The sequence below is a fragment of the Taurulus bubalis genome, assembly GCF_910589615.1.
Source record: "Taurulus bubalis genome assembly, chromosome: 1".
Classification (NCBI taxonomy): domain Eukaryota; kingdom Metazoa; phylum Chordata; class Actinopteri; order Perciformes; family Cottidae; genus Taurulus; species Taurulus bubalis.
The window spans coordinates 17,019,692-17,033,178 of record NC_136589.1 but is presented as its reverse complement, the minus strand read 5'-3'; the positions used below and the strand labels follow the sequence as shown (position 1 = coordinate 17,033,178).

At 40.3% G+C, this 13,487-nt stretch overlaps 2 protein-coding genes across 2 annotated transcripts; one reads left to right on the top strand and one right to left on the bottom strand.

Moving 5' to 3' along the window:
- Positions 1 to 3,250: 3,250 nt before the first annotated feature.
- On the bottom strand, positions 3,251 to 7,840 carry snapc1b (small nuclear RNA activating complex, polypeptide 1b). The gene is made up of 10 exons (XM_079232716.1): positions 7,605 to 7,840; positions 7,137 to 7,296; positions 6,907 to 7,047; positions 5,867 to 5,971; positions 5,620 to 5,775; positions 5,447 to 5,500; positions 5,252 to 5,314; positions 4,596 to 4,734; positions 4,414 to 4,485; positions 3,251 to 4,164 (listed from the first exon to the last, which is right to left on the bottom strand). Exons 1-10 carry the CDS (start codon positions 7,733 to 7,735, stop codon positions 4,130 to 4,132), a joined length of 1,056 nt encoding a protein of 351 aa, XP_079088842.1. The 5' UTR covers positions 7,736 to 7,840; the 3' UTR covers positions 3,251 to 4,129.
- A 381-nt stretch (positions 7,841 to 8,221) lies between these two features.
- On the top strand, positions 8,222 to 12,740 carry yipf6 (Yip1 domain family, member 6). Its single transcript, XM_079215786.1, has 2 exons — positions 8,222 to 8,708; positions 10,522 to 12,740. The coding sequence occupies exons 1-2, from the start codon at positions 8,361 to 8,363 to the stop codon at positions 10,867 to 10,869; spliced, it is 696 nt and encodes a 231-aa protein (XP_079071912.1). The 5' UTR covers positions 8,222 to 8,360; the 3' UTR covers positions 10,870 to 12,740.
- The last annotated feature ends 747 nt before the right edge of the window (positions 12,741 to 13,487 follow it).

Sequence of the window (13,487 nt, the reverse complement as noted above, 5' to 3'; positions counted from 1 at the left end):
ATTAAACTGACACATTGTTTTTACTTTTATCTATCGTTAAATGATCGTATTGATTAAATATGATCACAGATATTGGAAACTAAGTGAAACTAAACCATCTCAACCACCATCTCAACCACCACCACCATCATCACCACCATCGTCATCATATTCATCATCATCATCACCACTATCATCATAGTTTTCAGGAAGAAGACGGTCAAATCAAAACTCACTCCCTTCATCCTCACTTGTTCCTCCTTCGCTGGACATGTCTTTGCCTTCTCTTTCCTCTTTCCTCCTCTCTCCTTTCTGTCTTCTCCCCAGAAAAAAGAGGACAGACCCGACCTGGGAATCCTCCTCTTCCTCGTCCTCTTCCTCTGGGTGAAGTCCGAGCTGCCCAGCCGTCCCGTGTGTGAGCCGTCACTCGGGGCTGGCTTCCTGCCTCCCAGTGGGCGAGGCGGAGGCGTCTTCCTGAACTCCAAAGACACAACAAGCGAGAGGAAGCTGCAGAGCAAAAGAGGGCTGGCGGGACAATTAAAGACTCCTGCAAAGAGTGGTTCCTCGTGGAGAAATTAGAAGAAAATACTTTGATACTTTGGTTTTCTGAGAAATAATAAGTGTTTACACAAAGCCCTTGAGAGAGCTTTTAGGGTGAAACAGATAAAGAGTTTCCCAAGTAGAGGAGATCATGGTGAAAAGACAAAGAGAGTTTATGGTCGATCTCATCTCCCAATGCAACAAAGGCCAAGAATGGTGTCGGTTCCCAAAGAGGAGAAGCTCCACTCATGGAGGAGGAGTAAGAAGAAGAAGAAGAAGAAGAAGAAGAAGAAGAAGAAAGACGCTAAGAAGAAGAAGAAGAAGAAGAAGAAGAAGAAGAAGAAGAAGAAGAAGAAGAAAGACGCTGCTGCTGCTGGGAGCTGAGCTCTCCTCCTCCCTCCGGAGCTCCAACTGCAGGTCCGAGGTTGCAGGTGAAGCTGGCTGCAGGAGAACGCGTCTGGAACGGACTGGTTTCCCATCAACATCCCAGTGCTTCCAACAAACAGGAACAAACAAGGAATTCAATTTCCCGTCAGCAGCAATAAACACCACCCCGAGTCCTGACTGAGAGCTCCTCTCCTCTCCCAGAGACATGAATTAGACATGGAAGCAGCCTGTAACTAGGCCACAATAACCAGACGCACGCGGCCGACTGCTTCCTCCTGATGGAGCGCTCTGATGCCGCTTTGAATCCCGACAGCACTTGTCACCCGTGTTCACAGCAGCGGGTTAGGAGGTCGTGTCCGAGTGGAACATCAGCCTCGTCAAACCGAGTGGGACATCTGTATGAGTGGTGTTTACTTTTGGTCCTATGTGACCCTCCTCTGTCACCTCTGTTTTGCAACCAGTGAACAGGAAGTGACCATATTGGACTGAGGAGGAGTTACGTAGAGACGCCGTATACATCGCTGGTGTCGACCTGTCAATCACCTTGTAGCCTCCCCTGCTTTATGGTCTGTTTGACTCTAAATTACCATAATTTACTAAATGAACATCATGCTGTATTGAAGAAGACTTGAACCTAGAGATTGAGACATAAACTCATGTTTACAATGTTTACTGAGGGAATCAATCAAGAGAGAGTCCTTTTCCATAGACTATACAACCAGAGGAGTCTCCCTCTGGTGGTCAGTAGAGAGAATGCAGCTTTAACACATGAAGCATAGACTTCTATACAACCAGAGGAATGTCACTTTTTATTCTCTTTTAACTTCTGTTCAAGCAATATTCTTGATGCCACCTGACATTTCTGATGAGTTTACTTCGTGTGGCATCACTAAACTATGATTGTTTTACATTTTTTTATTCATTGTAAGCTGCAGTTGCAGCTAGTGCAGCGAATTTTTACTTTCTATTCTTTATATTGGTAGTTTAATCTGCAACAATGCAACATTCTTTATGTGAAATCTTAATCTGTAAAGTAACCAGTAACTGCATTTGTCAAATAACTGTCAAATATTTATTAAGTATAAATTAGATGGAAATACTTAAAGTGAAGGTATCTCAAAATTATACTTGCATCCACTTACACTATAACTACTACATTACATGAAGTATAATATCACAGCAGAATTATAACTAATAATAACAATAAAACACACAGTTAAATATACCGCAGGCCTGTATTATGAAACACAATACGACAACACGATAAAATGACAGTGTGTCATAATAACCACTGAGATGAATTGCATAAACAATCCAAACCCGGAATATCTTATGATTTAACATGAGGTACAAAAATAGGCTTCCTTGAAGTGGCCATGATGGGGCAACTACCAACTCTCCAGTGAGCAATAACACACTCTGAGCTTCAGGAAGAAATACTGCAGAAATATTCACAGTATTTCTTTATGGATAGGCTGACAAAAAGGCCAAAACATGTCAATGATAAAATAAAATAAAATGCAGCTTGGTAAAAAGAAAAGAAAAAGATAATCAATTGGCCTACGCATCTGGTCGCTATCAGCCAGCCAGACCATAAAGAAACAAGAGGAGAGCCTGAAAGCAGCATCCATCCTCCGGCCCTGACAGGTGAGAGACGGTCGTACTTACTGTCCGAGGCCATGACTGCGGTGTTTCCCCCTCAGACTACCAGCGGAACCGAGGCAGCAGCATCCCCGCAGCTCCCCGTCCTCCAGACCCGCAAAGATCTGCAGCCACACGGCGGTGAACGGTGATGCCTTCAGGTGCTGTAGGAAACATCCACAATCAACGGGGTTTCCACGCATATTGTTTATTACATTTGATCATGTTGACCTTAAAATTACGATTTTATTTTCATCCCTCGTTAAATTAGTGATTCTTGTCCTAAAGTCATGCCATAATTTGCCCAAATTCATCCAAATACGGAAAGTACAGGAGAACATTTACCTTTCACATATATATTGCCCATTGTCTTTGAACTGAGCATCCACCAGTGCTGCCCTAAAACAAGAGAAACACCAAATAACGTAATACATTTTTTTTTAAATGAGTGAAGGCAAAAGCTGACTTGTTTGCGCGTTTTATATGATCTAATAATATGTATAATGTAAAACAAAAAGGCTAAAACCAAAATGCAGCAAACTAGCTGGTCTAGCTTTAGCGAATTCATCTAACATTAGAAGTCTTCAATCATTGAAATGTGTACATTGTAATAAACTAACAGTATGTCATCCATCCCAAATAAGTAATGCTTTCTAAATACAGTCATAGGGAATACAAACAGATTAATAAGTCCACTAGGATATGATTTAGTATAATCAAGGTTCTTTTTAATAGAATATTTAAATGCATGATATAGCTAATTCAATTATATTTATCAATTCATTTCAAGGTAGTTATCAAAAAAATGCTAGACACCGATTTAAAGTCTTATCTATGGTCCATGTCACAATATAAAGTTGTGTTGTTGGAAAATGAAACTGTTTTATTACGCTTAACAAATGCTTTCAAAGGAAAAGAAAATATATGGAGGAAAGAAAATAACTGAAACTATAAAACAGGGAACATAAATCGCTGGGAAAATCGTTGTGGAGCTTTAAAACCAGATTAAAATGAAGATTTAAGATCACAGATGATTTAGTCTGAATCAAACACAAGAAGGAGATGGGACAAAAATAAAGACATTTTTAAAACAATAACTTTTATATAAAACAGTGGAACTTCATGAAATATTTAAACACCATTAAAATCAGAAATCCAGTTTTAACTATTTCAGAGAGATTTTTTAAATGTTATAGACATATAAAGTATGTTTTCTTTACTGCCTTCGGATAAACGTATCTGACAGAGAAAACTAGCGACAGGTACATTCTAAACAAGTGATGGCTGAAAAATTGCATTTTTTTCAGCTCTGAAGGAGTCTTTTCAAGGCGTTTACATTTTACACAACGCTGCCTTTAAGAACAGGATTCTTTCTTTAGTTTCAGTCATAAAAAAGCTCTGCTCATTAAAAAAACAAGTTAAAACACTTTAAAATGTAAAAAAACATTCACTTTTTCTATGATACAGAACATTTAAGATTACAGGAAGTTCATTACAATAACAAATCCGTATCAACACTTTAAAACAAACTTCAAACAGTTGTTCCGGTCAAGATTGCAGGATGACTTCTGGAATGGCGTCGTCACCACTTGAACTTATTGTTCTTTTTATTTTTTCCTGAATGGACGAAAAGAGTCAAATAAAAATCAACATTTGAACATTACAAAATAAGATTATTTAGATTTTTACAAGGTGGATGCTGAGAAAATTGCCATTTGAGCTTCAAAAAATTATCCTGGTAAATGTTTCATTGCCAAAATAATAGATACATATTTCATATCAGCATGTTAATGGTCCACTGTGGAGCTTAAAACATGCTACAAACATCTGTAAAAGTGTAAAAGTAAAGGTTTTTCTGCTGTGCACCTTTAGGGCCAAAGCCCAGTTCGGTGAGACACCTGATCCGAGACGATGTCGCAGCTTCTTCCCACAAGTCACCTGACGAGAAGAGAGTTGCAGCACGTGAGGATTTCATCTTCTAATATTTCATTTCTTCTCCTCTCAAGTTTATTGAGAGGAAGAGGAGGGACATTGTCGGAGGGATTTACCTGAGATGCGAACGCTCTGGTAGGTTCTGGCTTTGAGTGATGGCTTGTGGGTTCTGGTGTAACCTGACGAGTGGGGCGGTCCAGCCACGTTGCTCGTGAAGTCCACCTCCACCTGACGATGACGCCGTGACTTGGAGGCCTGAGAGATGCGGCGGGTAAACACACATTTACAGGGTTCATACACATTCTGACCAATGGATTTCCATGACTTTAAACCAAATTTCCATGAACAAACATTTTGTGAAATCTCGGTGTATACATGAAAAGGTGAGAAAATGTAGTATTTAAACTAACAATAAGAATTACAAAGCATACGGTATACCTTAAATGACACAAATGAATGAGAGTTTGATTAAAAGAATAAACATTTATAGATAGAGCATTTAAAAGCATATTCATTATTTCAAACTCAGTGTAAATGAACGACATGAACATATGAATATAACAAATTTCCATGAGTTTTACAAAACTTTTAAGATTTGGAAAAGGCCTGGAAATAACTATTTTAATAAAATTCCATGACTTTTCCAGGTTTTCCATGACCCTGATTTATGTTTGCCTATTGATGACGTTTAGCATTAATACACATTTTCCACCCAAAAAAATCATACATATTTAAAAAAAAAACGGGATAACAAGAACATGTGAACACAAACCTCTGCTGCCTCTCCGTAGGCCTTTGATTTGATGGAGGCGACGAGCTGGGCTCTTTTGGAGCACTGAGAACACAAAACAGCCGGTGAGTCAACAGCGCCGCCCTCTGGATGAAGTCGTTATTACAGCTGAGGGACGTCACGTTTGAGTATTAAATATTCTTCAGAAGTATAGAAGTCGAATGACGTGTAACTCACCTCCTGCTGAGATGACGTGCCCTCACCGCTGTCTTCATCTTCATCAGCACCATCCTGACGAGACACGTCATCGCATCAACAGTGGAAAAAAAAGACCATAATGTAATGATTACAAATGCCCACATTATTTCTTGTTGTCTCCAAACTGGGAGTTTCCTTTTAACAAGTCTTACCTTCTTGTGCTGCCACTTGAAGAAATCCACCACCGTGCTGCGCAGCTGTGGGACCAGGTCTTTCTGGACCAGGTCGATGGACGAATCCGTCTGCTGCGAATCCGAAGAGACGGAAGCCTTCAGCTTCCCGTAGAGCTCGTCAATGTTAGACAATTCCTGCAACAAACAGCAACATCAAACACAACACGCTTAACTTAAAACTTTTAATAATCTACTTTAGTGTCCGAGTCGAGTGTTTTCTGATCATCTCCAGCAGCTCGATGTTGATCAGCTCTTGTGGGCGAGACGGCCGCTCCATGAACTCCTCACACAGCTCCGGTCTCTCCACCTTCCTCTTCTTCTTGAAGACAAGCTGGCAGGAGGGGAAGAGGAGGAGGAAGAAAGGAAAAGCACAAAGAGGAGAGACGGGATTAAGTGAATTTGTAAGCTAAATGCCCCGTCCATGTCATCAATTTGTTTGTGTTTACTAACTGTGTGTCTGTTTGTTTTTCATGCTGCCATCTGTTTGCCCGCAGTGGACAATAAAGACGTATTGTATTACAGCGGAAACGCCACTTCTCACAAGCTGCTGGGTCTATTTTCTTTCTTCTCCACATCAAGTTATCAGGGTGATTCATAATGCACAATGTTTTGCATAAAACTTAGTGAACTGTCATTAAAAATTAAGAACTGAATGTTCAGACGAAGGCTCTGAACTGTAATATTAGTTGAATAAAATAATGATTCGACAATAGAAAGCGTTGTGTTGAAGCTTTTTTTGGGGTGTTACCTTTCTTAATAATAATGTTCCAAAATTGTATTAAAAAAATCTTTATATTGTCACTGTTGAAAATCTAAATGTAACTGATAAAGGCTGATTCACCCACCAACATGTGAATAAATTGTACTGACACGTATTTCTGTCTACATTAAGCACTGTTATATTATATTGTATAAAATCCTTTCTTAGAATAATTGTGGACAAATCAGTCAGACATGTCTGACATTTATTCTCAAAACACAAATCTAACGGGAAAAAAACAAGATAATTAGCTTGACTGTATTTGCATTAAAGCCGTCATTTATTATTTCTAACATGATTCCTCCATCTTTTCATAACGCTGTTGGGGAAGCACGTTATCCAAATGGAAAGCACTCTTGAGCTAACAGGATGCTGTGAGGAGACCTCAAACTGGGGGAAAACCACTGGAGGTTCCAATTCTTGGGTCAACCCAGATATTTAGGGTTTAAAGTGCATATCCAATGTGAGCGTGTGTGTTGATGTCAGGTGGGCAGCTCCTGACTCACCATGGTGGGCATGGCAGTGAAGCTGAAAGCTTTGTCAAACATCAGCTTTCGGAGGATGTAAACCACGTCGTGGTGCTGAGCGTTCACCGCGTCCTTCTCAAGCTTCTTCACATCCTCCCAGTCCTTCAGCGCCAGACGGATCTGCAGCCGGAAACACAACAAGAAACTGCACTTGGGTTTCAAATGGATGTCTGGCCGACCCTCTGGAGACCGTGTGCTGTGTCCCTGACCTGCTCGGGGGGCGAGGTGATCTGACACTGATACAAGCTGTACAGCAGGTAAAGTCCTCCCACTCGGATCTGGAAGCTGTATGGAGGCAGGAAGAAGCTGTAGGCCGTGTCCAGAATCAGACGGCTGAACGCTCGCCTCTCTCGGTGGTTCACGCTGCCACTGCAAAACAACATGTGACACGCTGCGTTTAATGAGGAAAATGTCTAATTGAGCAACACCCATACATTGCTGATGAAAATATACAGACGCTTTACCAGCTACTGCGTTGAAGTGATAACACATTAATGCCTCAATAATTACAATCCAAAATATAATTTAGATATGATCCTGAAATGGGCCATGGAAATACTAAATACCTCAAAATTGTACTTTTAGAGTACTTAAACAAATTAAATGCACCTAGTTGCTTTAACTACACCACTGCTTATATGAATAAAATAAAGGTAATATTGTATTAGTAAACTTACTAGTAAATCTGTGAGAACTGCATTTCTCGCCATATTTTGGAGAAAGTCTGGAAGCGGACGGAGTCTGTTATCTGGAAGCGGCTCAGCAGCTCCACGCAGTCCGCCTTCACCTGCGTCTGACAGAAGTCCATCTCACGGCCGCGTGCTTCAACCAACGGCCGTTACAACCAATTAAAAGTACGATTAACGACTAAATGAACGGACGCATGCCTGATGTAAACAAGCCACTCGACTCAAAAACGACCGTCGACGGTTTAGCTCGTCATCAGTACCCGACGTCTTTGCCTCCCTTCTCGATAACTCCATGTACCGTCCGAAAATAAATCTATTTTAAGACATACGGTATTATTTTTATTATATACACACACTCACACATAAACACACAGCCACACACACGTTGTTCAAGTTTTTAACAACGTGTGTTTGTTTGATTGGTTTGAGTGATGAAACAAATTCTCTTTTTCTTTCAGAATTCCTAAATCTACATAAATCTGATTCTAAATACTGGTACCTGAACGCACCAACCGGATATGCGTGACTCACGTCCGGCGGAAGTAAACAAGCCTCGGCTGACGTGGAGCTGCAGACTGTCACCGAACAGCCAGAGAAACCGGACCAACTGGGACCGAATCGGCTGGATTTAGGGGAACATTTATCTATATTTCTGTATTTATTAAATGGGCTCTTGTCAGTGTCGTCTGAACTTCCGGGATTAACTGACGGCCCTCGTTGAGAGACCGACGCCTCCAGAGCAAAATGGCGACAGCAGCGGAGGAGGAGGCCAGCAGACCGTTCGCCGGGCTGTCGGACGTCTCCATCTCGGAGGACATCCCGGTGGAGGGGGACATCTCGGTCCCCGTCGGCCCCTCCGCCAGGCGGGACGACGAGTTCTCCACGCTGGACGAGCCCGTGAAGGAGACCGTCCTGCGGGACCTGCGCGCGGTGGGCAAGAAGTTCGTCCACGTCCTGTACCCGAAACGGAGCACCGCGCTGCTGCGGGACTGGGACCTGTGGGGCCCGCTGCTGCTCTGCGTGACGCTGGCGCTGCTGCTGCAGGGCGGCGCGGCTGACAGCGACTACCAGGGGGGCCCGCAGTTTGCTGAGGTATGTATGTATATATATATATATATATATATATATATATATATATATATATATATATATATATATATATATATAGTCACCGCGGGACTAATCATTTATTAGTCCCGCAGTGGGGAAATTACAGGATTACAGCAGCATTGCTCACAAGTAAATAAAGATCAAAATCAAGTAATATAAATAAACAGTAATAAAAACAAAATAAAGCAGTAAAGAAGAAAATTAAATCTACAGACTGAATACAAAATAAAATAAAAATAAAAAGATTACATGACTATAAGAAACATAACACAAGCATACATAACTAGGGATGGGTATCGTTTGGGTTTTTTCCGATGCCAGTGCTAAACCGATACTTTTAAAACGATACCGGTGCCTGAACCAATACTTTTTTATTGCCAAGGCAATTTTTTTTCTTCAAATTGAACAATATTATTAACTGTTTAAAGTATACTATAGATACAAATAAATAAGTACATACAAAACACTTGACTTCAAACTACAGCTTCAAACGTTTTAACTTAAAACTATAAACATATATATTTAAAAAAAGAACAGACACCAATCCAATCAGGTGGCCTGATGGGACCGTGTGCAACAGAACTCAGACACTGTTGGATCCTAAAACTGCTGCTTTACTGGACTACACGTCATCATTAATATCAACTGGAGAGATTTGTTCCATCAAGCCGAGGACGGACGTTCAAAAGCTCGTGCTCGTGTCTGCAGCGATCTCTGTGTGCGCGCACTGTGTGTGTGAGCGCTGGAAGCCCCGCCCCCTCGAGCCCCGCTCTGCATGCAGGCAGACAGAGAGCAGAGCAGCGAGTGTGCTCTGATCCGCGCTATTTTAATAATCGTTTTTAGCGTGCGGGCACCGCGCTACCTTTTTAGTATCTATATACCGTGTAAATTTACAGAGTAGTGTAAAAAAAAAGTATTTAAATCGGCTCAGGCACCGGAAGGAAGCACCGAAATCTGCGTTGCTTTTCGGTCCGGTAGGTACCGGACGTGTTGGTTCTCGGTACCCAACCCTATACATAACTAGCATCACAGTATGTGTGTGTGTGTGTATATATATATAATTTATCAGTGGTTGAAAGCAACTACATGTCTTTACTCAAGTACTTTAGTTGAGTACAATTTACTTGTACTTTATGAGTATGCTATGCTACTTTATACTTCTACTCCACTAACTAATCTCAGAGGCAACGTTAATATTGTAGGCTACGTTTTACTTCTAGTTTAGTATTCTCACAGTGTGGTAACCATACTTAATTGTAAGTACGTCATTTTAACTACTTTATGTTCTATATGCTATAGAGTATAAGACTGGATCACCACCTGGTTAAAATACTTCAGTAGATATTTGTGCCTGAGATTTCTCCCACATTCACTGGCAATGTTTGTTTTGTTTGTTTATTTTCATCAGACAGTAACAGCACTAAGATGAACTAAGGTGTTTCCAGCTCATGACTATTTTTCCTTGATAATTATTAATCTCTCTTTGGTTTAAAGATTCAGAAAACTAAAACAGTTTCTAAACCTGGAGATAACATCTTCAGATTGCTGGTTTTTATTCGACCAACAGCTCAAAGTCCGATAGTTTACTGATTTATTATCGCATAAGATATAGAAAAGAAAAATCCTCGACAGTTAAGAAGCAGGATTCAAAGAAGGTTTTGCATTTCCTCTTTAAAAGCAAATTGAAACGATTATTTGATTGTCTAAATTGTTGCATACATCTCTTATAAAATATAAATGAATCTCTCCTCTGAATCCTCACTAACATGTCGAAATAAATGTATTTTCCGTGCAGGTCTTCGTCATCGTCTGGTTCGGCTCCATCATCATCACCCTTAACTCCAAGCTGCTGGGCGGCACCATCTCCTTCTTCCAGAGCCTGTGTGTGTTGGGGTACTGCATCCTGCCTCTGACGGCGGCCATGGCCGTGTGCCGGATCGTCCTCGTCGCCGGCTCAGGGGCCGTCAGTTTCGCCGTGCGGCTGGTGGTGGTGACGGCATCCTTCGGCTGGTCCACCTTCGCCTCCACGGCCTTCCTTGCCGACAGCCAGCCGGCCAACCGCAAGGCGCTGGTGGTGTACCCGGTGTTCCTCTTCTACTTCGTGATCGGGTGGATGGTCCTGACGTTCTCGCCGTCACAGTAGAAGAGAAACAAAAGGAAAGTATTTGTTCAACGGACAAAAGATGAGGGAGGTTTCTTTTTGTTTTGTTTTTGTGGAGTGAAAGAACTCAGACAAACACCGGTTTCTGCCTTGGAACGAAGACGAATGACTACTGAAGTGAATGTGAGTGTTTCTGAGCCTCTGATGAAGTTTTTAGACTCATGAGACACACAAAAAAATCTTTTCAGGCAAAGCAACGGCTCCGACTCAGATCCAGAGAAGTCCGGTGGACGCTGTGCTGCAGATGGAGAGTGAAGAAGCTTATAAATATGTTCAATAGGCTTGTATATAGAAATGCTCTATGAATGTTTGAACTAACAGGGATTCAAATATTATTATTATTGTTATATTCCTCCTGGTCTCTCCGGGTATGTTGGAAACCTCATGGTGTCTTCATGACACTTTAATAAAACATCCTCCGCTTTTCCTTCTCACACTACATCCTTCTGTTTTTAATTGTTTAACAGATACTTTCATGCTGCTCGACTGTTGAGCTGTTCGTGAGCAACTCCGGCCAAATCTACTACTACTTTTCCTTTTGCAGCAAGTTTTTTATGTATTTTGGGGCGTATTTTTGTTTTTTAGTAGACTGATAACTAGTGTTGTTGACATGCAACAAAGTTCTCCCGCCGGACTCCAGTTCGGTTCCTTGAACCCCTCGGCATCCAGTTAGCTTGGCTTAGCACAAAGACTGGAAACGGGGGGAAACGCTAGCCTGGCTCTGTTCAACTGTCACAAAATCCTCCATAGCAACACCTATGAGTCTCTAAAAAATGAACACCGTGTGTATTGTTTGTTTGGAAACCGTATAAATCGATATGTCACCCAAAGGTGTGGACACTGAGAGCAATCTTCTCATCACACTCTCAGCAAGAAAGGGAATACATGTCAAACTCTTTCTTTCAGGGCATCGTGCGTGTGTGTGTGTGTGTGTGTGCGTGCGTGTGCGTGCGGTCGTGTTCATACATGTTTGTCGGTGGGTAAATTCTTTAGCACCTATGGCAATTTGGATTTAAGACGTGAAAACAAAGTGGTAACCAAGTCTGATTATCAGGTTAGGCTCTCTGCGTTGCATTCAACTTACTTTTTTGTTTTTGCCTGTGCTGGTTCTTTGGTGTGTCTGGGTCGTTGCATCATGGGAGAAGAGAAAGGAAAGAAACTCAAGTCTCTTTGACTGCAGAAAACTAACAGACCAGCGTTAAAGAAGTCAGAAGATTTAGGAGAGAGTCATGAGACGCATTTTAAAACACAGACTAGATTAGTTTGTCTTTTTCTGGAAGATAACAACAAACGTTTTAGCCAACAGTCCCTCAGAATTAAAGAGCGAGAAGCTTCTTAACTGAACCACGATTTTACACCGACGCTCATCCAGAAGAAAGAAATTAGTTCTGGAAGAACAAGGAAAACAAGGTGTGTTTGGAGTGAAGGAGGATGGCTTTCACCTTCCTGTTAAAACCCACAGCTGAACGGTCACATCCTGTTCTCATGCAGACTTTATTGCTTCCTGCGGAGTTGGGACAGCATTCTGGGAAATGTAGGAAATCACTAACTGATGTGGAAGCGGATGCAGCAGGTTAAGGAAAAGTGGGCTCATCAAGAAAAGAAAATTGTAACATTTCTTTATAGAAAATAGATTATGCACTGATTTTGTTTGTAAACATCAAAGTGATGTCTCACTCTGTTTCTCCTGTCTGATGCTTCCTCTGCATAATGACTGTTGACCCCTGCTCTATCGACAGATGACCTGCTCTTTATGTTCTCTCACATCACTGGAGATTTCTTTGATTTCTTTTTAATTTATATGTATTAGGTTTCATCAACACATGAGAAAGATTAAAATATATTTCATCAGCTGTGATTGTATGTATATATATTTTCTGTTTTAACATCTAAATCATTTACATACATTTTATGCTATGCTGTTACATTTTTTCACAATATTTAAGGACATTTTTTTTAACATTCTATCAAAGCTCTGTAGACGAACCTGTTTAGCTTTTTTACTTTGCCTCAACACAAAATGCGTTAACCTGATGATTTTACTACATTATTAATGTTTCTTTACATAAAAAAACAATACAAAAATGGAAGTTATTTCAAATCTGGCCACAGAAACATGTAATACTATTAACATAATCCTATTTTCTATTAATGCAAGTTTAAGTTCTTCACTCTCGTATGACAAACGTTCTAGGGAATAAAACCATTAATATATAAACATATAACAAACATAAAATAAAGACAGGTTGAATTCTAAATATTTTCAAAAAGGCTAAATTAACCCAACATTTAATTATGGATACATTTCCCATTAAGTTAATGTATTTCTGACTTAAATTACATGTTCTATACATTTAACTTGTAAAATCAAATCATTACATTTCTTTATTAAATTAAATGTCATAAAATTAATTTAATTACATTAAAAATAAAATGTTCCATTAAATTTACTCAAAGCGAAATGTAGGTATTTTTGTAATACTTTTTGTAAGTAATATCAATTGATCACAATTACACAATATTCAGTTTGAATTTCTCATGTTTTACATATATATATATATATATATATTATATATATATATATATATATAATATATATA

Coding starts and splice junctions, on each gene's coding strand:
- snapc1b (XM_079232716.1), bottom strand. CDS start 7,735: ATGGACTTCTGTCAGACGCAGGTGAAGGCGGACTGCGTGGAGCTGCTG. Junction 5,776..5,866: donor TCAACATCGAGCTGCTGGAG/ATGATCAGAAAA, acceptor TGTTTGTTGCAG/GAATTGTCTAACATTGACGA. Junction 5,501..5,619: donor TCAAGTGGCAGCACAAGAAG/GTAAGACTTGTT, acceptor GTGTCTCGTCAG/GATGGTGCTGATGAAGATGA.
- yipf6 (XM_079215786.1), top strand. CDS start 8,361: ATGGCGACAGCAGCGGAGGAGGAGGCCAGCAGACCGTTCGCCGGGCTG. Junction 8,709..10,521: donor GGGGCCCGCAGTTTGCTGAG/GTATGTATGTAT, acceptor TTTTCCGTGCAG/GTCTTCGTCATCGTCTGGTT.